The 26,401-nt window shown below is 39.2% G+C and overlaps 2 protein-coding genes across 4 annotated transcripts; one reads left to right on the top strand and one right to left on the bottom strand.

Moving 5' to 3' along the window:
* Nucleotides 1-4,904: 4,904 nt before the first annotated feature.
* LOC139457246 (galanin receptor type 1-like) lies at nt 4,905-5,816 on the top strand. Its single transcript, XM_071238656.1, has one exon. The coding sequence runs from the start codon at nt 4,905-4,907 to the stop codon at nt 5,814-5,816; it is 912 nt and encodes a 303-aa protein (XP_071094757.1).
* An 8,235-nt stretch (nt 5,817-14,051) lies between these two features.
* LOC139458301 (uncharacterized) lies at nt 14,052-19,631 on the bottom strand. Of its 3 annotated transcripts, none has more exons than XM_071239691.1 (8): nt 19,556-19,631; nt 18,435-18,506; nt 17,783-17,868; nt 17,033-17,416; nt 16,504-16,863; nt 15,616-15,651; nt 15,182-15,487; nt 14,053-14,883 (listed from the first exon to the last, which is right to left on the bottom strand). In XM_071239691.1, coding segments are annotated over exons 2-8 (1,209 nt in total). In that variant the 5' UTR covers nt 18,437-18,506; nt 19,556-19,631; the 3' UTR covers nt 14,053-14,848. The 3 variants fall into 3 exon arrangements, with proteins under 3 accessions (XP_071095793.1, XP_071095792.1, XP_071095791.1); XM_071239690.1 differs by having other exon boundaries at nt 19,566-19,620; XM_071239692.1 differs by lacking the exon at nt 15,616-15,651 and having other exon boundaries at nt 14,052-14,883; nt 19,566-19,620.
* Between the last annotated feature and the right edge of the window lie 6,770 nt (nt 19,632-26,401).

Here is a 26,401-nt window from a genome sequence, read left to right as displayed (position 1 = left end):
TACTGGAGTCTGGTAAACTGTAATACACCTCAGTATGGTGGGCAACCCGTGAAGGTCCAGGGCGGAATAGATCTTTAGCAACCCATGCTAGCTGTAAAAGGCGACTGTGCTTGTCGTAAGAGGCGACTTACAGGTTCGGGTGTTCAGGCTCGCTGACTTGGTTGATCATGTCATCGGTCCCAATTGCGTGGATCGATGCTCATGATATCAATCACTGGATTGTCTGTTTCAGACCTGATTATTTCCAGACCGCCGTCATATAGCTGGAATATTGCTGAGAGCGGCGTTAAACCACAATCAAACAAACAAACAAACAACACAGAGTAAGCGCGAATCTGGTAATCGAACACACGGTCAAAAAGGCGCATCGTGTCTGTTGACTGTATTCGTTGAAGGTGGGCGGTACATCGCAAATGTTGACTGTATTCGTTGAAGACGGACGGTGCCTGTATATTGCAAATGAATACGTGTATAGGGTGACAAAATAGGTGGAGCATGGACGGTGCATGGATTCAGTTGTCAGTACAGGTAAAATACATTTTATGCATTGTAATATTAGGGGCGGTGGGGTAGGCTAGTGGTTTAAGGGTTAACTCGTCACGCCCCAAACCCGAGTTCGATTCTACACATTGTGGGAAACCCTTCTCTGTAGTCCCTCGATTCTGGCCAAAAGCGGCGTTAAACCATACCTACTATATTAACAATACAGGTACATGACTAACATTTATTGATTCATCTAATACGATTCTAATAATGAGAAATATAATATACTCGGCACAAGGTGTAAATGACAAGGCGTGGTGGACAATCAATATCCTATCACTGACGCTGGTAGTTAGGTATGAGACGTCTCTCGCTGGTTCGACGTTAAGCGTGGACACAGGACTGAACTTCTTGAACAAAGGTAATTTCTACAGATACAAAGCCATTCATTCATTTATTCTATTATTTGGGGGAGGGGGGGGGGGGGGGGTCCTATCCTTGAGATCCCTTTATTAGATCAAATATACCCGAATTCTACTTTCATGGGTCATAAGCTGACAATTCAATTCCAGGATTATCCGTCGAAATAAGCTTTGGACGACAGATTTGTTTGTTTGTTTGTTTATCGCCGCATTAAGCAATTTTTATGACGGCGGTCTGTTGATAATCTTTTCTGGATCAGACAATACAATTTGGGTCGATCCCAGCTATATGACGGCGGTCTGTAAATAATCGAATCTGGACCAGAAAATCCAGTGATTGACATTTTGAGCATCGATCTTCGCAAATGGGATACAATGACATGCATCAACCAAATCAGTGAGCCTGATCACCCGATCCCGTTAGCTGCCTCTTTCTTTGAACATTGCCGCCTGTTACGACAAGCATGGGTTGCTGAAGATCTATTCTAACCCGAATCTTCACGGGTCTGGTGTATGTAGTGAATATTTTAACTGCCCTGTTGTTTCAAAACAAGACTATATATATCTTTTATTCTCCTTCTACACAAATGAATTATCTAAGGAAATTGTAGACAACTGTAAATATGGGGTACAATTATTCCTTGACGTACTTGAAATCTTGTTGATGTTTGCAGATGATGTTATACTTGTATCTGATGTAGTATCGGAGTTACAGAAACAACTTACTATTTTAAAGTCGTATACGGATATATGGGGTTTAACAGTAAATCTAGACAAGACAAATATTGTGGTATTTAGAAGAGGTGGACGACTGTCGTGAAAAGAAAAAAATGGTTTTATAAAGGTGAAAAGGTTTTAACTGTTGAATCATACAGATTTCTAGGAATAGGTGATGTGAGATGAAATGGGATTTAACGTCGCGTCCAAGATTATTGCACTTATATAGCGACGTGCATGCACGTGTGTGTGTTTGTGTGGCTGCTTGTACTAGTCCGGACTGATGCCGATTTATAGTGCTAGCTCACTGAGATACCATGTCGCAGTTTAACATGAACACCCCACTCAGACACAGTATACTGACTCCGAGCCGACCAGTCCTTGTTTTAGCCCCTTAACGCCGAGCGCCAGACAGGGTAACAAAAAGTACCATCTTTTAACGTCTTTTGGTATGACGTGGCCGGGCATCGAACCCCGGACCTTCCGCTTTACGGGCAGACGCTCTACCACTAGACCACGGAGGCGGTCTATCTAGGAATAATTTTCTCACCAACAGGTAAAATGAATAAAAGTATTGTAGATTTGTCTTCAAGAAGTAAACGAGCTTTAATGGAAGTCATCCATCGTTTGTATTTATTTGGTATGGTGGACCCATTTGTGTTTTTTAAGATATTAAGACACCCAAATACAGCCTATTCTATTATATGGCGCTGAGGCGTGGGGTACAAACAGATTTGAAAACTGTCCATTTAATTGCTTGCAAGACATTTCTCATTTGACTTAAACTTGCCGAAATGCATAATGACAGAATTCCTGAGAAAGCCTAGGATATGTTTATGTTCTATGATAATTGTGGACACCAAACCCATGCATCTACTGTACGCAGTTTATTGTTTTCACATGGATTTGGATTTGTATTGATTTCTCAGTGTGTCGGAGATAAATTTACTTTTCTCAGACGGTATAAAAGGTTGAAATTGATATGTATCATCAATCATTTGAAAAGATTATAGAACGTAGTTGAAGATATAACATATGTAAAGAGTTCAAAAGCCTGAGAAGTACCCTACCCTATAAAGGCTAGAAAACAACGTAACACGATGATAAGACCTGGGTGCAGGGATATTGAGGTTGGAAGTTAACGAATACTTTACCTGTATTAGGGCCTGTGGCCTTTATACGTATAAAGACTTGACTTGACTATATTATCTAATGGTTTCCTTGTATTGATAACTCAAGAGTCTTGTTAAGAATGCTTTAGTCGTATACCTATGATTTCAAAATATCCTTTGTGCCAGTCTAGTTTTAAATTCTTGCTTGAAGTTATATCACTTCCCGGCATTGCACCTTTGTAGACTGCTTTAGTCTTATCCACATTTATTTTAAGGCCAGACAATTCAATAGAAATTATAATTGTTTAGTGTTTCTATGGCAAAAAAGTTCTCGATTTTGAAATTTGCTCAAAAGTAAAAATATCATACTGGCATGTCTAAATAGATGGCCGATATTATAACGGTACCTCCCACGGGCCATGCAAAGTGTTTTTGGTGCACTGGTTCATTTCACTGAAGCGAGAGATAGACGTACGATGACTTTAACGGAATCAGTGGAACATCACGTAAGCGTCGTTCGATGAACTCCGTGTGAACCTTTTCGAGCTGCATGATTAGAAAACACAGTCGCTTAATTTTTTTTGTCCGGATCTTGTTGGCGACGCTCTGATTGGTCGGGTGAAATTTCGTTCTGCCGTGGCCTGTAGAGGGATGTCCGGAGATCTCCGGAAGTAGCGAGATCGGATGAACCGACACGCTGACACTGCCTCCCTCTCGTTATTGTGCTAAAGTTTCAAATTATATCATACATGTCATGCATTTCAGGGTTCAATAAAAACATTACTGAACAACTGACAACAAATAAAGACATTTAAGAACTAAAAAACAACTATGACGTGTTATAAATAATAGAGGAAGGCTACCGGTAAAGGGACCATGTGGTCGGTATTACGTTATGAGTAGTTTCATAATCTACAATGGCATCCCTCCAAAATAAAATATAAATGAACTGAATATCTTTAAAACTGATGGCGTAGTACCCGGTCAAAGAATGGCATGATTGGAATTTAAGAAATCTGACATGTCACAAAAGAAAACACGTGACTCGAACATACAGTGATGGTGACCATGGTTGACATTAAATCTTTTATTAATACTCTTAAACTGTTCACTTTCAAACAGTATTTAAAAATTAAAGTATACAAGTGGCAGTAACACCTTTCCCATAATATACATATTCCCACATGGTTCTAATATTGTTGATTGTCTCATATAGACAATCCTCACTGGAGAGATGTTTTGACTGCATGGGACATATTTATTAGAAAATATTAGTTTGATACTGACGATATGGGACAAATCATGGTTCAACCACTCTGTTTCAATCATCATGGTGTTCATTTTATAAGAGATATTTGTAATGAAAATAATATTCTATCGTTTGAAGACTTTAAGAACAGATACACATTAAAAGGAACATGGTTGGACGACCAACATCGGTTAGCAAATTTTCCTAAAGCTTCCTAAAATGTTATTTCAAGCAGATCACTAAATTCAAAAATGGCTTTCGCTCTATGGTGATAGAAAATCCGAACACGGCACGGCGAAACATTTCACCTTCAAACTGGAACCTTTATAATTTAAACGAAACTCGTTCACTCGGACCATGCGCAGAATAAGCTTCATGTGCCGGTTAGTTCCATTTTCCACTGCTCGCCTCCGTGGTCTAAGACGCCGCATTTCGTTGTGCAGAATGGCTTTCTTCAGGCAAGCAAGAAGGCCGTTATCGTGGCTTCGAATCCTGGTTTGCCCCAATTATGTTTCTAAGTTTGTAAGCACCATACCCGTGCCCGTGGGTTTCGCCAAAATAGTAAACGTCTGAGACATGCATCACTTCGGACTTTCCTCCCACATTAAGCAGACACGCCGTGATATTTCAATACTGTTCAAAGCGGCGTTTAACTCACTCACTCAGTTTAATAGGTACTAATGCAACTAATTACTATCTATTATTGCAGGTTAAAGGAAGAGAAGAACATTCCCAGAAAATGAGAAGTCGGTGAGATGATTCGGGTGATTAATGACTGACACGGATGAAAACGTGACGAGGAAACTAATCAATTCCTGGGGATATCCAATTGGAGGCTGACAACATCAAGCCGTAAAAAGTTCAGATTAGGTTGATTCTAGCATTTATTAGCCCGATTCTTTGTCAGGCAGATTCTTTATAATGGACACGGATAATAGAACTGTATTGTTTTCAGACGCTGCAGTAATAACGGCGGCGATATGTGGAACAGTCAACGCCCTGGGCGTTTTGGGAAACATCATCACCATCATCATCATTGCCAGGACTGCTGGTATGAGAGGGTACTCTGGTGCGCTCATGATTAACCAGGCAGTGGCTGAAGTTATGCAGGAAATTCTCTGTTTAGTTGCCATATCCCTGTTTCTGGTTCGTCCTCGATTGGTTCAACTGGACATACATATTCGACTTGCTCTTTTTGGTCTCTGTGGCGTGATCTCTCAGAGTTTAAGCGCCCTTTCAGCAAACCTCTATCTGGCTATCTGCAAGCCGCGGCGATACAAGAACATGGTTACATGGAACCGGTTCGTTATCTTCCTGGGTTGTTCCTGGACCTTCAACTCTGCGATTGTCTGCATGTACCACTTTGACCCGTCATTCTACGTTGTTGACCAGATGTCACATTCGGATGTCCTGCATATCAACCCAACATACTCTAACTGTTGGTTCCTGATCTTGTTGGTTCTCAACGCTGCTTTCGTTCCCATCTGCACCTCTGCTACATGTTTCCTGAAAATTCGGTCGTACATGAAACACCCCACCATGGCCAACCTCAGTCCTCACAACATGGACAAGGTGATGCTGGCACAGACTGTCCACATTATGACAATCATCTACCTCATCACCCTCATCCCTGTCATCGGCGCCAGCTCTGTGGAAGTTCGGACACCAGGTGTCAAAGCACTTTTCTGGGCAATCAGCTCTTCGTTTTACATCTTAAAACTCTTGATCTACGTCAAGTTATACACACCGTTTCGAGAGACCACGAAGGCAATGTGCTGCAATTTCTTTCAGAACCGTGTAGGTCATACTGACCATGTCTCTGCCTCTGCCTAAACTACTGGGAACACATTTACTGATGTCAAACCGCAGTGTGAGGGCTTATGGTCAAGCTGGAGATACTGGGTGGAGTAGATGCGAGAAAATGATAATCTGAGCTGAAGCACAACGTTGAACTGGACATTCTGACGATTTCCGAACCAAGAGTCACCTTTTGAGTTTATAGCGTATCGGTCAGGAAGAACGCTTGTCTGAAGTGTTTCTCCAAGCTGTAATGATATGAACAAATAGTAACTATAATCCACAGAGGCAGCTAGCGAAAGTTGTGTACTAGTATAAAACTGGAATCTACCAGAAGGTACAAAACGGTACCAACACAATACATCAGTAAATACCAGTACTAGTACCAGTCACTGATATCTACTGGTGGCTTGTGTTGATGTAGTTTAGTATCTACAAGTAGATTCTAGTTTTTTGTGGTATCTGGTATCTACTTGTGTTTTTTTATTTCTGCTGTCTAGTGTCTAATGATGTCTAATATCTGCTGGCATCTAGTATCTCGTATTGCATTGTCGATGTAAGGATGTTTTACTCTATAATAGTTCCAAAATTCGACCGACATTTTTTGTATATTGGGCGGAAATCTTGTGTAATGCCCTTTGGAGAAAGATTATGGTTTCAATTCATATTGTGTATATTGGACTTTTGTATTGTGTGCTATAACTATTAATTCAATTTGGGTAAACTACTCCTAATTAAGTGGTACTTAAATATTATTTGGGTATTTGATTGTTATCTGCAAAAATTGGTTTGTAAATATGTTTATGTTGAAATGTAGCGGGCATAAAATTTCCGATCGCGAGTCCCGAGGTCCGTGCCTTGTCCACGTGACCAAAGAGGTTGAACCCGTCAGCAAGCTGACAAGGTGTAGGCAACGTCAATGCTGACAGACGTCTTTAGTAGTCTGCCGATGCGGTGGTTGATTGGTCCAATTGTATGTGTTCATTTAATTACTGACTTACAGGTAGTTCATAAGGCTTATCTTAATATACATTGCATACCATTTATATAAATTACATGACGTTGTTTCTTGTCTAAACGTGTTATACCAACTGTCTGTCCACAACTGCTGAATATACAGGGCAATTAAGATTTCTCGATTGAAGCAAGGTTTGTGAAGTTTTAACGAATACAATGTGAAATATGTCATATCTGGTGTCGTCATAAATGAGATAAAAGGTAAATGCATTAAATCTTCCAGGCTGTTGCTGAAGCAGCATTTCCGTTCTTCCACTGGGGTTGCTGGCCTTGTGTACCATCCAGTATGAATGGATGATGACAAGGAAGAACGTGTGAATTTGATTAGGGCTCTCGCTGGAACTCAGGAACTCTGTTTTGTTTAAAGATCTGAAACATTCTTAATGTATTACAATATATCTTATTTTTATCATTTCAAACTTCTTGAAACCACAGCTGATCATCCGATACGTTCTTAATGTATTACCATTTATCGTATTTTTATCATTTCACACTTCCTGAAACCACAGCTGATCATCCGATACGTTCTTAATGTATTACCATATATCTTATTTTTATCATTTCAAACTTGTTGAAACCACAGCTGATCATCCGATACGTTCTTTATTTATTACCGTGTATCTTATTTTTATTATTTCAAACTTCTCTGAACCACAGCTGATCATCCGATACGTTCTTAATGTATTATGTTTGAAAAGTGCTCGTAAAATCAACATCGCTAGCAAAATGTGATCAAAGGGAGATAAATTGTGATGCCCGTGATATTTTCTTTCGCTTGAATCAACTGGATACACAACCTAATATGTTTGCCTTTTTCGGTTTTTCAAATATTTCACATATTCCTATCCTCTGTTTCTTTTTTCAAGCGGCGAAGTTTGTTTGTTTCTTTGTTTGTTTGTTGCATAACACCGCACTCAGCAATATTCCAGCTACGTGACGACGGACTGTAAATAATCGAGTCTGAACCAGATAATCCAGTGATTGTAAAGATATGAAGTTTCCAAAATGTCTTTCTACTGTAGACACGTCTTGTAAATGTAATTTCTATACACGTTTTGAATCTTACATACACACAGACACCTATCTTTTTATGTCAATCTTAGAAAATATATTTAAAATGTAATTTAAGGGCACATTACAGTCTTTACCTTTCTCAATGTTCGATTTTCGCTCAATTTCTTGTGCAACGCAAATGATAGGTTTTAATCCCAATTTCTAAAATTTGTACACTAGTCACCTAACACTCAAGCTTTCTTGGTAGTATATGTAAGTGCTTGAGAAATGCTGTGTAAATACCTTATATAATACTTACATCAAGGCCGACAACCTGCCGTGTAGTGTAGTGTAGTGTAGTGTAGTAGTGTAGTGTAGTGTAGTGTAGTGTAGTGTAGTGTAGTGTAGTGTAGTGTAGTGTAGTGTAGTAGTGTAGTGTAGTGTAGTGTAGTGTAGTGTAGTGTAGTGTAGTGTAGTGTAGTGTAGTAGTGTAGTGTAGTGTAGTGTAGTGTAGTGTAGTAGTGTAGTGTAGTGTAGTGTAGTGTATTGTAGTAGTGTAGTGTAGTGTAGTGTAGTGTAGTGTAGTGTAGTGTAGTGTAGTAGTGTAGTGTAGTGTAGTGTAGTGTAGTGTAGTGTAGTGTATTGTTGTAGTGTAGTGTAGTGTAGTAGTGTAGTGTAGTGTAGCGTAGTGTAGTGTAGTGTAGTGTAGTGTAGTGTAGTGTATTGTTGTAGTGTAGTGTAGTGTAGTGTAGTGTAGTAGTGTAGTGTTGTGTAGTGTAGTGTAGTGTAGTGTAGTGTAGTGTAGTGTAGTGTAGTGTAGTGTAGTGTAGTAGTGTAGTGTAGTGTAGTGTAGTGTAGTAGTGTAGTGTAGTGTAGTGTAGTGTAGTGTAGTAGTGTAGTGTAGTGTAGTGTAGTGTAGTGTAGTAGTGTAGTGTAGTGTAGTGTAGTGTAGTGTAGTGTAGTGTAGTGTAGTAGTGTAGTGTAGTGTAGTGTAGTGTAGTGTAGTAGTGTAGTGTAGTGTAGTGTAGTGTAGTGTAGTGTAGTAGTGTAGTGTAGTGTAGTGTAGTGTAGTGTAGTGTAGTGTAGTGTAGTGTAGTAGTGTAGTGTAGTAGTGTAGTGTATTGTTGTAGTGTAGTGTAGTGTAGTGTAGTGTAGTAGTGTAGTGTTGTGTAGTGTAGTGTAGTGTAGTGTAGTAGTGTAGTGTAGTGTAGTGTAGTAGTGTAGTGTAGTGTAGCGTAGTGTAGTGTAGTGTAGTGTAGTGTAGTGTAGTGTATTGTTGTAGTGTAGTGTAGTGTAGTGTAGTGTAGTAGTGTAGTGTTGTGTAGTGTAGTGTAGTGTAGTGTAGTGTAGTGTAGTGTAGTGTAGTAGTGTAGTGTAGTGTAGTGTAGTGTAGTAGTGTAGTGTAGTGTAGTGTAGTGTAGTGTAGTAGTGTAGTGTAGTGTAGTGTAGTGTAGTGTAGTAGTGTAGTGTAGTGTAGTGTAGTGTAGTGTAGTGTAGTGTAGTGTAGTAGTGTAGTGTAGTGTAGTGTAGTGTAGTGTAGTAGTGTAGTGTAGTGTAGTGTAGTGTAGTGTAGTGTAGTAGTGTAGTGTAGTGTAGTGTAGTGTAGTGTAGTGTAGCGTAGTGTAGTGTAGTGTAGTGTAGTGTAGTGTAGTGTATTGTTGTAGTGTAGTGTAGTGTAGTGTAGTGTAGTAGTGTAGTGTTGTGTAGTGTAGTGTAGTGTAGTGTAGTGTAGTGTAGTGTAGTGTAGTGTAGTGTAGTGTAGTAGTGTAGTGTAGTGTAGTGTAGTGTAGTAGTGTAGTGTAGTGTAGTGTAGTGTAGTGTAGTAGTGTAGTGTAGTGTAGTGTAGTGTAGTGTAGTAGTGTAGTGTAGTGTAGTGTAGTGTAGTGTAGTGTAGTGTAGTGTAGTGTAGTGTAGTAGTGTAGTGTAGTGTAGTGTAGTGTAGTGTAGTAGTGTAGTGTAGTGTAGTGTAGTGTAGTGTAGTGTAGTAGTGTAGTGTAGTGTAGTGTAGTGTAGTGTAGTGTAGTGTAGTGTAGTGTAGTGTAGTAGTGTAGTGTAGTGTAGTGTAGTGTAGTGTAGTGTAGTGTAGTGTAGTGTAGTGTAGTAGTGTAGTGTAGTGTAGTGTAGTGTAGTGTAGTGTAGTAGTGTAGTGTAGTGTAGTGTAGTGTAGTGTAGTGTAGTGTAGTGTAGTGTAGTGTAGTGTAGTGTAGTAGTGTAGTGTAGTGTAGTGTAGTGTAGTGTAGTGTAGTGTAGTGTAGTGTAGTGTAGTGTAGTGTAGTGTAGTGTAGTGTAGTGTAGTGTAGTGTAGTGTAGTAGTGTAGTGTAGTGTAGTGTAGTGTAGTGTAGTGTAGTGTAGTGTAGTGTAGTGTAGTAGTGTAGTGTAGTGTAGTGTAGTGTAGTGTAGTGTAGTGTAGTAGTGTAGTGTAGTGTAGTGTAGTGTAGTGTAGTAAAACAGAAACGCTTGAAGCTTTTGTGTAAATGCTGGGTCGTTTTGTTAACAGTGAAGTTGATGTGTTGTGAGTGCTGTATCAGCCTCGAGTGCCTTCATCCCATCCAGCTACTATGAACTCATTCAGCATTTATCACCTGACTTATGTATACTTAGTCCTATTGAACTGGCTACCTCATCATGTGTTCTCTGTCCATCATGTTGTTACAGTATCATCCTCCTAATGACATTATTCGGAGTAGAACAGGTCTTCAGCAGCCCATGCTTGTCGTAAAAGGTGACTATGCTTGACGTGAAAGGCGACTAACGGGATTGGGTGGTCAGGCTCGCTGACTTGCTTGATGCATGTCATCGGTCCCAATTGCGTGGATCGATGCTCATGATATTAATCACTGGATTGTCTGGTCCAGACTGGATTATTTACAGACCGCCGTCATATAGCTGGAATATTGCTGAGTGCGGCGTTAAACAACCAACCAACCAACCAACCTTTGTCCTTTCTCCCTATCATATCCCTTGATGATAGAACACGGTGACATTAAAGACACTTAATGAAATTAAGATCAAAAGGGTATACTTACTGATGTAGTTTATCCTTTAATGAACATGACACATGTGCTTTAGGCAGTACGGTTCATTTTTTTATGCATTGTACGTACGTGAGATTTTGTAGCTTCTCGTTAAAAGAAACGAAAACGAAAAGGAAATTGATCTTTTCTTGATCAGGGCTACGTTTGCTCATAATGTTCCATCAACATGAGATAGTAATGAGTAGGTGATTGGTATATATGTTGGACTGGCCACGAGCACGGGTATGGTGCTGACAAACCTAGAAACATAATCGGGGCGAACCGGGATTCGAATCCACAATCATAGGTTTCTGGCGTGGCCAAGGGACGCAGCTCTGCACAGTGAATCGCGGAGCCTAAGACGACTGGGCCACCCGTGCCCCCGTGTCCAAAGAGAGCAAGGTATTTGACCTTTTCAACGATTAGACACCAGGTCCTCGTGAACTAACCTATGTTGAGACCTCAAAACAACCGGAGAAAGTATATACATGTAGATATATCGCGCGTTATTGCATTTGTTGGTTTGTTGTTTAACGTCGCAGACAATTATTCCATCTATATGATGGCGGGCTGTAAATAATCTATTCTTGACCAGACAATCCAGTGACAATCGATGACAATGCATCAACCAAGTCAGCGAGCCTGGTCACGCCTCTAACGACAAGCATGGGTTGCTGAAGACCTGCTCTAACCCGGATCTTCAAGTATGCACTTGTAAGTGAGGGAATGACCTGTGTCTATGTTTCAGCATTTAAAGATGTGTCCGCATGTTCAATGAATGATCTTCATGTCCCTACTGATTCTATGTCAACAGTGCTTATATCACTTTAAAATGAAAAGTAATGCTTTCACTATGCTATGCACGTACTCAATAAGAGCATAATATTTTTACCTCTTACAAGATAGAATATGGACAGATATTGATCGGTACAACGTGTTTTAAATGACAACCTGATGATTTGAACTTTCAGATACTCAAATGGAGTGTCAGATAGGTCATGTAACAGATGTCGTAAACCGTTAACCGTTAACAGTTGACCACTCGAGGTTCGTATCTCAGTGCCAATGTCGAAAACTGTAGTGAAGTAAATATCCCGGAACTTAGCATGACGTAAATAAATAATGGCAATAATAGTTTCGTGTATTCAAGCATATAACGTTTGTTAATGAGCAAGTCCTATGTGAGTGTATGTGTGCGTGTATGTGTCTGTTTGTGTCTCTGTGTGCCTCTGTGTGTGCGTGTCTGTGTGTATGCGTCTGTGTCTGACTGGGAGTGTATCTCTGTGTGTATGTGTGCCTATGTGTGTGTGTGTGCGTGCGTGTGTATGTGTCTGTTTGTGTCTCCTTGTGTCTTTGTGTATGCGTCTGTGCCACATTGATGATGAACACATGAAACGTGCCAAGTCGATCCGATCACGGGTACACCATGGATGTGGTGAGGTGAGGTGAGGTGAAATGGGGTTCAACGTCACGTTCAAGATTATTGCACTTATATCGCGACGTGCATAACGTGTGTGTGTGGCTGCTTGTACAAGTCCGGACTAATGTCGACTTTATTGTGCTAGCCCACTGAGATAACACGCCGCAATGTAACATGAATACGCCACTCAGACCCGTATGCAGACTCCGAGTGCCATCTTTTTACGTCTCTGATATAACGTGGCCGGGGATCGAACCCTGGGCCTTCCACTCTCCGGGCGGACGATCTACCGCTAGACCACGGAGGCGGTCCTACTGATGTAGTGAGTGGGTTAGGGTGTTTAAACGCCGCTTTGAACATAATTTAGTTATATCAGGGCGTGTCATTTTGATGTGGGGGAAAGTCCGAAGTGATAAAAGTCTTTAATCATGGACTGACTAAACAGGGCCAATGTAATCTCATCTGAGATTCAAACCCACGATCGTAGGTACTGGGTGATTAATCCTGTCTACCTTATAAGTATCACGTGACATTTACAAAAAACTGTTGTTACACTAATTGGATGGTCTCAAGCAAATCAACTGAAAAAAACAACATCGGTACGTTGCTACGGTAACTGGTAATTGATCCAGTCTACATTATAAGCGTAATGTGACAGAGAAATATTACAGCACTAATTGTACATTCTAATCTTATGAAAGAGCATGGCGCAACATCTCCTAAAGCATCACACAAAAACTGCTCCACAGTTTAAGTAAGCATTTCTTCACATGGTGATCATGTAGATATGGAACGATTTCGTAAGTGATCTAGGTTGTCTTCCAAGCGTTGACCAAGGGTGTTTATGTGCCAGTAAAGCATTATACAAATTCTAGGAAATGCAGTGAAATTGTGGAATTGCATTGAACTGGTGTTATAACTTATCAAAAACATGATCGATGAAATCAGTTGCCTTATGCTTGAATTTATTTTCACTGTCAAGCATCTGACAAAAGATTTTTTTAAGACGTAGTAAATTTAATAAATATTGTCATGGAACTGTATGAGCAAGAATGCCCCCCTCCAACTCCGTAACGCTCTGATTAAAAGACAAACAATCTTAGGCCAGCATGATGCAAATGATATCTTTATCATTTGAGAAAGGATTCTGATACAATAGTATATAACACAAAACAACTACCATGCAACGATTATTGCAAAGATGGTAAACACAATGACATATACATGTACTAATATATGTATACATGCTATCTGTTTTATAAAGCTGTTGGTACATTGCTATTGTAGATGGAGGGTATTTTCAATCTGGACGAATGCACAAAACACATGATACAATGCTAGGTTGTTAGTTTGTGGATATACTCCGATCATAATGTGCCAAACTTGTACATCAGTAACTGTAAGTTGACATGAGTGTTAGACAAGACAATGAATCGTGACAAAACCTGCATTTTGGGGTATCATCTGTTTCATCTTTCACGAGACTTCACGCCTTTGTAAAGTCGATTTTGCAAATGCGAAGAAGACCAAATTAAACTGATGTTACATAAACTGTATAATAATAGTGAGAGATCTTTAATCAGATCACCACTGGTTACACAATTAAAAAAATGGATGTGTATTGTGTGACTCTTCAACACACACAAATAAAAACAGTTATAAGCTAAACAAGCATATTTGTGCTACTTGTGACATTTCAAGGGCATTTGCCTGGATACAACACGAATCCATCCAAGTGAAGATAAAGCAATATGGTGTCATTGAGAATTAACGTCTATTTAAAAACGTCGAGGAGCTAATCTATTTGTAAAAATATACACATATGCATTTACTGATAACATTTTAGATGAAATTATAAGTGCTGATCACCTATTGATAAAAAGATAGGAAATGTCATGGAAAACAAATCAAAGCAAGACGTACATAAGTTTATTCATTGGGCAACTTCATTCATCTACAAATCTTCCCACACAAAATTTGTATATTGAGATACATAAGTGAATTTAATTGTGTAACACCAGCTGAATTCATTACATCTTAAACCTTCTCAGATGGTGCAAGCAAGAAGGGGGAAAAAAACGAAGTTACATATACCTAGCCATACGCTTTTAAACAAATTGATAGATTGACAAAATTAATAAGGGATTTTGGTGGTTTTGAATCTGTACATCGATAGTCGCACAAGCGGAAGAAACAAACAGTTCTCAGTCTGTCATCACTTAGCAAATTGCTAAGCCTAACTAATAAGATGTTACTATTCTGTCATCAACATACTGTTCATATGGTTCTTGTAATAAACATAGCTAACACAGTTATCTTTTATGTTGTTACTATCAAAATATATTTGTTACAAACATTTATTGACAAGCTTTCCGTCAAGGGAAATGTTCTAGTTAAATTTTGAATCTGTACTTCGTAAATCGCTCATGCGGAAGAAACAAAGAGTCTGTCATAACCAAACAAACTGCTACACATAACAAATGAGATATGACTAGTCTGTTATATTAAAATAGTTTACATATTCTTCTTTTATACAGTTACTATCAAAAATAATTGTGTTACATGAAGACATGAAATGATGGACAGAAGTAAAGCCACGATCGATGACGCTGATTCCCGCGTTCTATCCCACTATCGCTCCTTCACAGGCCGCAGAAACTGAAACATGTTATATAAAACGTTATCATTCATCATCTACATCTTATTCTTCTTATTATTCTCCTTTGTTTAACTGAACAGTAACTGACGAATAACCATCATAAATGTCACATGCATTAGGCATCATTATCATTATCAACATCGGCATTATTTACAGACCGCCGTCACAGCTGGATTATTGCTGAGTGCGGTGTTAAACAACAAACAAACAAATCATTTCAGTTGAAAAGATTAGAATCGATGTAAATGGGGGAACTAGTGTTTGTATCGTGAGAAGATTAAGCCAGAAATATTTTACCATCGATTTCCGTGAAACAAGTGGATGTCACAGCCTCGCTCTGACCAGCTACTCCATCCACCAGCAACCGGAAGTAGTATAGAGTGTCTGACTGCAGCCGTTGGACACTGAGTATCTGTCGTGTCGGAGACATGTCTGGGTGTGCCGTCACGGTCATATTGTTCCATACAGTTGAGTCTTTCTGCCAATAGGAAAGAACGAACACATATCCCCCACTACGTGTGTCACTGTAGGTCCACTGCATCTTAACACTGGAGGCCGTGTGCTCTGTGCAGTAGAAGTCAGTTGGCGGGGAGGGTCTTGCATCTGAAATAAAATAGGTGTCCTTGGTCTCAGTTTTATCCTTAGAAATACATGTGGGGTAGTGCTCCCAACATGATAGCTGTGTCAGTGTATATTTGTTTGACGGTACATGAGAATGATGCAATACTCACCAGGTTGATTGGTGGTGGTTGCAGTGGTTGTTTGTCCTACAAAATATAAGTGATATTTATGCTTGTTTTGCACGTATCCTATTCCTGAGAACGTACGCAGGTGTACGCTTAAAAAACCTTCAAAGAATGCGTTGCTTCATTTACACCGTATGTGATAGCACATGTGCTCCAAAAATATATTGAATTTGTTTACGTATGACTTAATACAAGTACATGCTGAATATTATACCTATAGACGCTGTTGTCAAGTTTATAAAATACAAGGCGGATTTCACAATGTTATTCATGGACATGCTTCTATATTTCAACTGTCAGTGCGATTTAAACGAATAACAGTCAATGCTGTAAAGTATGTTTAGAATATATTATACAAATCAGTCATACAGCCCGTCACAGTAGTTTTGTGTTAAGTTTTAGAGGTTGCATGATTAGAAAACATATTCCGCAAACAATGGAACATAACAATATGAATATTTCAGTTTTCATTGCAACGTGTTGGTATCGTTATCTGTCTTGTAGTTGTCCGATATTCGATCACGAACGTTGATACTACTTCATTCCGTTTATCTAACATACTCGTTATTCCGACATAATCATATGCAACCAACTATGTCGAATTAGCGGGACTTGACTGTAGTATACATATGACTTATACATGCTGAATTTTACACCTATAGACGCGGTTGCAAAGTTTAAATAATACATAGCGGATTTCACAGTTTTCTTCATGGGCTTGTTGGACTGTCATTGTTATTTAAACGAATAAGAGTCGATTAATGCTGTAAAGTATTTAATGGTTACGTTTAATAATATTTCCGAATGTTGATATGTATAGACGTTTATAGATTCAAATTGGTCTTTGGGATCAAATATTTAATGAAATCTTACCAATAACAAGAACTGTTTTGTTGTCATTGTAGTCTTCATTAATGACTGAACACCTGAACTGTCTCCCATTGTCTAGATCCGTGACTGTATGAAGCAGTGTTGACGTCCCTGTATACTGACATCCCCCTGACCCAGACACGGGAGTTGGAGGCTCATAGGTGATGTTTTGGTCGTTTGGATATCGTGTCCAGGAGGTGAACTCGTTGTCTATAGATCGCCACTCCCATCTCCAAAGGTTCTGTAGATTGTTCACGTCAAACTGGTTTCCGATCCTGCCTGTACATCTGAATGAAATCAGTTGACCTTCGTCATAAGTGACTCTGTCGGGAGTGGAGAACATCTCTACGTTTTCTGGATAAGCTGTAAAATATGATGTGTTCATATTCTTGGGTAAGACAGGTTACGACGAGGAATGACATAACTACGACACACAGGTACACGTTTACATCCAATGTGTAGTCTGAATTACTCAAAGACAATGTAAGGACATCTACCACATTATATTTATAGTAACTGTAAACATAAGTACTTCTGGCTTTGATGTTGGTGGTTGCCCCATCACTTCCAGCTGACCCCGCCAAGTATAGGGTGGAGCAATAGTATGTAGAAGCAGCATCAGTACATCTCAGATCTGTCAGGGTGAACTGTATGCTGCCTGTTGCTCCAGTAATAGAACCTGAGGCTGTCATCCGCTGTTGTAGACCTGGGTCCACTACTTGTACTGGCGAACCTGTGTTGATCATTCGTATTATAGGCTGATTAGAACCAGTAGAAGATCTCTTGCCAATCTCTATGTTAAACACTTGTGTTATCCCAGGTGCATCTGGACTACAACTTACAGTCAACTGAGATGTTGGGCTACTTCCCCCAATAGTTATTTGTGTTGGTGATGTGGTCAGTCTTGCCCCTGTGACTGAAAAGGAAAACAACATTTATGTCAATCACTGATGCAGAAGTCAACAATTTGACAAAATGTCAATGATCATGATTCATACACTCCAAATATGCGTTGAAAAATATGTAGCATTGTACCAGATTTGATTTAAGTTTCGAAAGATGAACATGAATGAATATGTTCCCAAAACCAACGCGTATCTACATGTTCGTGTACGATATTCGATCCCATTTCTACTGCGTAATACCAGCGACGAACTTCTGTGATATCAGGAGAATAATAAGTAAAAAGAAGATGTTTAACAGTGAAGAATCACAGCTTTACAAAAAGGACGCCCTTTTTCTGATAACTGTGTTGATATGGCAACACGTTGTTTGTACTTACTTCCAGAGAGAAAGGTCAGGAAAGTCAAAAGACAATAAGGATGACAACACTTCATGCTTCTGTCTACCAGATGCTGATACCTATTCCTGAAACATTTTAATGTATGTTGACTTTTGAGAAAACAAAGGAAAACCTTATGGAATATTGTTGAATTTCTAGATCACATATTACTTTACATGTGGTTTACTTACAGTAATCATTGGTTATATGTCTCAAGTTGAAGGTAGATGAAACATATATTATGTGTGGCTTTTCCCGCCTTCGGGTGCAATAAGATATACTGGCATGATCAATATGCCCCTAAATATAAAAAGTCAATCCTGTGTATCGCTTAAATGTTGTTAAACATACAGCATTTACGTAGACATTATTTCCTTCATGCAATTTATTAATCATTGGCGAGATGATAATGGCTTTATCAAACCTCCAAGTCAGAATGATGAGATCTGAATGGTTCACGTGATCTTGATCAAATACTATGAATCACTTCTACCTGGCTTCGAAGCCAAAATCCTCGCCCTTTTCCCGAGTCAGTGAAAGTCACGTGACATATCACGAGTTGACCGCAGCTCAGTCGAACAGCTTTATCAACCAATATTGAAGTTGGTTTAATTCATTTCACATTGATAGATTAAATATGTCGGTAACATACATGCGTTGTACTCCGCGTTGTTCAGTGCGTCCTCCGTTAGGTTTTACACCGCTGGCCTCCGGCTCGTGGTATCTGATCAAAGTCCATACAACAATATGTGTAAAAAAGCATTGGTCATTACAACTGTAGACAGTATTGAGGTAAACTACTGATTTTCACGTAGCTACCTCTGTCCATATTTGTATAAACATGTACAGATTTTATTCCATCAATCATCGCACAGAAGTAGAAAGGTCTTTAAATTTCCTCGGGCTTAACGGTATGACACCCGTCACTCACATATTATGCATAAAAATTATGCATGTTGCTTTACGCCGCAGGCCTTAAACCATCTAAGTGACCTTTTTAGTATTTTTACTTCATTGTTTTCATTGTGTTATTTCCTTGTGGTATCAACTCTTAAATCATAAAACAAGCGTCAGTGAGCATATGCCTTGATCAAACGCATAATCAGATGGTGCGAGGCGGGTGTCAACGTATTGCAACCTATACAAAACATTTAAATTAAGAAGAACTGAGTTTTCCTCAACGCCATTTTGAACGGGTTTTCAGTTATATCTCGCACGTCGTATGGTAGTGATGCAGGCATCATACGTTTAACATTTTGCTGTCACACGAACACGGATATGACTAATATGGAAACCTGGGTCATGACACACCTGATATGAATGTGAAACTGTCCAGTATTCAGATATAGCTATGATATTTCTAACTGCGATGACTGACTGCGATAGCTGACTGCGAACATGGTTGTACACTCAACAACAAAAACGTCACCGGTGATCTCCATACATGCCCATACATGCCCATACCACAACCTCAACAATGTTATGAATTTTTCAGCTGGTTAATTAATAAAGGGCGTTGTCACAGCATGCTGTGTGGGTCTGTACAGCACAGTGGATTTTGTTCATAATTCGATCGATCCTTCATAAATCATACTTTTGCCATTCATTTCACATATTCCTCGGTAGAATTTTGGTTGGGTAGGGCATTCCTGTCAGTTCACAATGGATATCCGGAAACTAGCTTCTCTGGAAAATGTTTGAGAAAACGCAGGTGTCCGGATAAGCGAGGTTCGACTGTATTACTATAATCATGAATACGACCCAAACGCTTACCTTTGCTTACCTTTAGGAGATTCTTGTGTAAACACTCTTATCACACATGTTCACGCTGGTGACACTGCCGCATGACCCGAATGTTCGTCACACAGGCGCTATTTTTAATACAGATCGCATGCTAAAGCTAGTGCATTCAACAAGGAAGTATAACGTTAAGGCCGGATCGTCTAACGGTGGGTGAGATCGCATGAACAGGAATGTGTGTTTCAGTTGACAGTTACAGATTTGACGGTTATATTATATATATATATAATTATATCCACCATTGTAAAGCCCTAATAAAATTAACGACCTTTATATTTCTGTGCGATGATAGATGGAATAATATGTGTACATGTTTATACAAACGTGATCATAGTTATGTAAATGAAAAACATCTGTATACATCAGTACTGTCTACAAGTCCGAGGCTTGCCGAGGACTTTTGCCACTTTTATCAACGAGTGTTGATATATTTGATATCAAAAGACACTCGGGTGAGATTTTATTTATCATCCAACATCATTCTTCCAACTTTTTCAATTTGTAGACAGTAATTAGGAGTGTTTTCAGTGTAAAAAGTACTGCTAACAGCTTCAGTAGCAGAGCCATTAGTGATGTCATTTTATTGTGATGTCATGGTAACCAGTGACGTCACAATGGTCTGCAAAGCACTGTGATGTACATGTTATTTCATTGCAGCGATATCTACAGTGTATGATATCGCTTGATCTCATCCAAGCTCCGGTCCTGTGGGAGCCAGTTTTGGATGATAAATTGTGATACTAGTATGTCACAATATTTCGTTGATTCTGAAAAAGGCGTGAGGATGTTTGCTTCGAAGCAGGATATAAGTGATTTAGACTTCCGTTAAGAATTCCATGTCCCGCCTGTCTCCTTCGTGGTGGGGTATAAGGGATTTATACTCCAGCTCCAAGGCGGGATACATAGTATTTGAACCAAACCACGTGAGCCAACGAGATCTCATCATCTGACGTCGGGTATGATAAAGCCATTTCCATCTCACCAATATTTAATTAGTTGCATGAAGGAAATGTCTACTTAGATATTCTATGTTTTACTTCATTTAGGAGTTACACAGGATGGATTTTTTAATATATATTTGGGGACATATAGATAATACCTGTACATTTTATTGAAACAGAAGGTATGTACAGCATCATGTTATGTATAATATATGTTTCATCTTCTTTTATTTTGCAACAGCTTGATAGACAAGTGACTCCGATATTGTATGTTTAACGTCATGTAGGAGATACACAGGAGGCATATTGATCATGCAAGTAAATCCTATTGAGACCAAAGGCGTGTTCACTCACATATAATATATGTACTTTTATTTCGCATCAGCTTGTTAGACAAGTGCCATGAAACAAAATGATTACTGTAAGTAAACCTCGTGTAAAGTAATATGTGATCTAGAAATTGAAAACTATTCTATAAGGTTTTCCTTTGTTTTCTCCATAGTCAACCTACATTAACATGTTTTAGGAACAGGTATCGGCATCTGGTAGACAGAAGCATGAAGTGACCTTTCTCTCTGGAAGTAAGTGCAAACAACGTGTTGCCATATAAACAGAGGTATCAGAAAAAGAGCGCCCATCTTCCGATGTACATCTTTCTAAAATTAAATCTGGTACAATGTTAAAAAAATTTCACAACATATTTTTGAGTTTATGAATCATGATCATTGACATTTTGTCGACTTGTTGACTTCTGCAACAATGATTGATATGAATGTTGCTTTCTTTTTCAGTCACAGGGGCAAGACTGACAACATCACCAACACAAATAACTATTGGGGGAAGTAGCCCAAAATCTCAGTAAGTTGTAGTCCAGATGCACCTGGGATAACATACGTGTATAACATACAGATTGGCAAGAAATCTACTGGTTCTAATCAGCCTATAATATAAATGACCAACACAGATTCGCCAGTAACAGTAGTGGACACAAGTCTGCAACAGCGGATGACAGCCTCAGGTTCTATTACTGGAGCAACAGGCAGAATACAGTTCATCCTGACAGATCTGAAATGTACTGATGCTGCTTCTACATACTATTGCTCCACCTTATACTTGGCGGGGTCAGCTGAAAGTGATGAGACAACCACCAACATCACAGCAAGAAGTACGTATGTTTATAGTTACTATAAGTATAATGTGGTAGATGTCCTTACATTGTCTTTGAGTAATTCAGACTACACATTGGATGTAAACGTGTACCTGTGTGTCGTAGTTATGTCATTCCTCGTCGTAACCTGTCTTACCCAAGAATATGAACACATCATATTTTACAGCTTATCTAGAACACGTTTAGATGTTCCCAACTTCTCACGAACATTCCCCCATTTACATCGATTCTAATCTTTTCAACTGAAATGAAGTCAATGAGGATGACGATGATGATAATGCCCTAATATTATTTATGATGGTAATGCGTCATATAATGAGAAGAATAAGATGTAGATGATGACTGATAAAGTTTTATAAAACACGTTTCAGATCCTGCGGCCTGTAAAGGAGTGATAGTGGGATAGAACGCGGGAATCAGCTTCAGTGTGGCTTTACTCCTGGCCACCATTTCATTTCTTCATGTAACAAATTTATTTTACGTAACTATATAAAAGAGGAATATGAAAAGTTAACCATTTTTAGTATAACGAACCAGTGATATCATTTGTTATATGTAGCAGTGTATTTAGTAATGACAGACTCTGAACTCATTTACAAAGAACAGATTCAAACTAGAACATTTCCCTTGACGTAAAGCTTGTAAATACATGTTTTTAACAAATATGTTTTGATATTAACTATGTCGCCGGATTTATTTAGGGTTAGTTGCCAAGAGTTATCTGTTTCTTTTTACGGACGCTTCATCTCTCAATCTTACTCCTGGTTGTCTTACCAGCAGGATCTCGTGCTGATACCTGGGGTGTGACGTGGGCACTTTCAAATGCTACTTTATGTCACGCCATGGCCGAGGGAAGACATTCTTTCTTCTCGACTCATCAATTCATGTTGATGTGATTTACATATTTTTACAGGTATGTACCCTTGTCTATCTACTTTCTTTATGATAATCTAGTCAATAGAATAGGTAACGCGATTGTAGAAACTGATTATAAATCATAAATGTTGTAAATTGTGAATATCATACTCGGTCAAAAGGCATCGCGTTGCACGAGATTACTAATTCAAACACTAAGTTTAAAGCACCATCCTGTAAGTAAGATTGTGAGTGAAAGATCTGGTTAAGTTCCATTCCTTTATCATGTATATATATATATATATCATTATTACATAAAAGATCATAAAAATGTTACTTTGTTTAAACGTGTGCCGCCAAAAACATTTATTGCTACATTTGTAGTATATAAAGTAACAGCGTTTGAATATTATATTGTGCCATGCTATTCAACGTAATTATATTGCACTTAATGTCACGCCATTGCCGAGGGAAGACATTCTTTCTTCCTCGACTCATCAATTCATGTTGATGTGATTTATATATATTTTACAGGTAATAAATCCTTTTATACCTCATTCGCACCGCCTCAGTTCCCTCAATTACATCGTTGGCAGAACCCGCGACAACTACATAAAAGAATACAGTGTAATAGGGTACTGGTGACAGAATAGTAAGATTTCATTTGTTATGCCTGGCAATTTGCTTAGTTATGACAAATGTAGTACTGTTTGTTTCTTCCGTATTAGCGACCATGGATGTACAAACTCAAAATCCCTGGTTAATTTTGTCAATCCAGCAAATTTCTGAACAGCACCTGTCTAGTTATATATTAACTCGACTTTTTTCCTAGTTGTTTGGAAAATCTAAGAAGGTTTAAGATGTGATAGCTGATGTTACACTAGTAATTTTACTTATATATCTAAATTAGCAATTGTGTATGGTAAGAAGATTTATATAAGCCCAATGCGTTAACTTATGTACGTCTTGCTTTGATTTGTTTTCCCTGACATTTTCCCTATTTTCATCAATCGGTGATCAGCATCTATATTTTCATCTGACATATTTGTATATTTTTGGTTTGAAAAGCTTTTACAAATAGACTAGCTCCGCAACGTTTTAAGAATATCCATAGACGTTGATTCTCAATAACACCACATTGCTTTATCTTCACTTGGGTGGATTCGTGTTGTAGCGAATCAGATGCCTTTGAAAGGTCACACGTAGCATACATAAACATTTTTGTTTAGCTTTTAAAGTTTTTTTTATTCATGTGTGCATAGGGGCACATAGTATACATCATCTAATTTTTCAATTGCGTAACCAGTGGTGACTCTGATAAAATACCCTCCAACTACCATAGCACTGTACCAACAGCTTTATGGAACAGATGTCATGTATAGATATATTAATATATGTACATCTCACAAGCTGTAAACAGAAAATAAAAGCATTGCACAAAAAATAAAGGACTTCTACAGTGATATTGGGTAGCAATGTCACTGTGTTTACCGTCTTTGCATTAATAGTTGCATGGTAATTGTTTTGTGTTTATATGATCATGTATCAGAATCCTTGCTCAAATAATAAAGAAATACTTTGCATGGCTTAAGATTGTTTGTCTGTAGATCAGATAATTTTTTTAGTTTAAGGGGAACATGCTTGTTCCGTCTCAAACGGATCGTTTGTTGGATGCTTGACAGTGAAATTCAAGCGTAAGCCACATGATTTCATTGGTCACGTTTTCCATAAGTTACAGTATCGGTTGAATACAATTTCCTAATTTCACTCCATATCCTAGAATTTGTATTATGCTTTACTGGCACATAATTATAAACACCCATGGCCCTGGCACCGGGTTAGATCACTAAGAGATGCTCGTCCTAAAAGGCAACTGACGGGATCGGGTGGACAGCTCGCCGACTTGGTTGATGAATTTCATTGTACCCCAGTTTTGTAAGTCGATGTTTTATGTCAATCAGGGGCCACGGGTAGCCCAGTCGTCTAAGGCGCCGCGATTCGTTGTGCAGAGTTGCGTCCCTTGTGCACGCCAGAAACCTGTGATTGTGGGTTTGAACCCGGCTCGCCCCGCTTAAGTTTCTAGGTTTGTGGGTTGCTCGTAGGTTTCACCGATGTGGTAAACGTCCGAGATCTGCATCACTTAGGGCTTTCCTCCCACATTAAGCTGACACGCCGCGATATAACTGTAATTCTGTTAAAAGCGGCGTTAAACCCAACTCACTCACTCACTCATGTCAAGCACTGGATTGTCTGGTCTGACTCGATTATTAACGTTAAAAATAAACCAACTTGCACTAACACCTCATTCCAATTGAATGTTAGGTTATCTGAATGTTGCATGCTTTGTGTACTACGTTATATAGTACTGTGACAAACAGGGCATGTCTGTGTCAAGGTGTTTAATGTAATTGGCAATAGTTTCATATGTTGACAAACTGTAAAATGTATTGTGCTTTCGGAATGATCAAAGTGAAATACACCCTAGCTCTTGTATGTAAAGGAGGAGTGCAGCAGTGTTCACACCAACAATAAAGTATAAAACTAAATTTAGAAAGCTGGAAAACATGTTAAAATGATTTAGTTTCCCTTGTCAATATAATTTCCCTCTCTTTGTCACATGCTTGCACTCACCACTTCCTTCCCCTGTCAACGCTTCCTTTATTTTTGCTTTGTGTTTCCACCGCACACAACAATATTCTAGCTTTATGACGGGGTTCTGCAAATAATCGAGCCTGACCACCCGATCCCGTTAGTTTTCTCTTACGAGGTGTGGTGGGGTAGCCTAGTGGTTAAAGGGTAAATGAGTGTGAGTGAGTTGTGTTTAACGCCGCTTTTAACAGTGTTCCAGTTATATCACGGCGTGTCAGCTTCATGTGGGAGGAAAGCCCGAAGTGATGAAGGTCTCAGACGTTTACCAGTTCGGTGAAATCCACGAGCACGGGTATGGTGCTGACAAATCTAGAAACGTAATCGGGGTGAACCGGGATTCGAACCCACAATCATAGGTTTCTGGCGTGTCCAAGGGACGCAACTCTGCACAGCGAATCGCGGCGCCTTAAACGACTGGGCCACCCGTGCCCCCTCTCCACGCCGAAGACCCGAAGATTCCCCATATGGGTAGAGTGTGTGAAGCCCATTTATGGTGTCCTATTCTGGACATGGGGTGTTGAAGACCAATTTTAACCCTTATTTTCACGGGTCGTCAACGCGTTGAAGACAACCTAGACATATCTACATGATCACCATGAGAAGAAATGCTTACTTAAACTGTGGAGCAGTTTTTGTGTGGTATATTTTAGGAGATGTTGCGCCATGCTCTTTCATAAGAATAGAATGTACAATTAGTGCTGTAATATTTCTCACGTATCCCTCACATTATGCTTATAATGTAGACTGGATCAATTACCCATTACCGTAGCAACGTACCGATGTTGTTTTTTTCAGTTGATTTGCTTGAGACCATCCATATAGTGTAACTACAGTTTTTTGTAACTGTCACGTGATACTTATAAGGTAGACAGGATTAATCACCCAGTACCTACGATCGTGGGTTTGAATCTCAGATGAGATTACATTGGCCCTGTTTAGTCAGTCCATGATTAAAGACCTTTATCACTTCGGGCTTTCCCCCACATCAAAATGACACGCCCTGATATAACTAAATTATGTTCAAAGCGACGTTTAAACATCCTAACCCACTCACTACATCCGTAAGACCGCCTTGGTGGTCTAGCGGTAGAGCGTCCGTCCGGAGAGCGGCAGGTCCGGGGCCGCGTTATACCAAAAGACGCTAAAAGATTGTGCTATCCTGACTCCTACTCGGCTTTAGGGTGCTTAAACAAGGACTGGGCGACT

The sequence above is a fragment of the Haliotis cracherodii genome, unplaced genomic scaffold (assembly GCF_022045235.1).
Source record: "Haliotis cracherodii isolate W230 unplaced genomic scaffold, xgHalCrac1.p SCAF_12, whole genome shotgun sequence".
NCBI classification, from domain to species: domain Eukaryota; kingdom Metazoa; phylum Mollusca; class Gastropoda; order Lepetellida; family Haliotidae; genus Haliotis; species Haliotis cracherodii.
The sequence above is the reverse complement of the archived record's forward strand: the minus strand, read 5'-3'. Positions and strand labels throughout refer to the sequence as shown.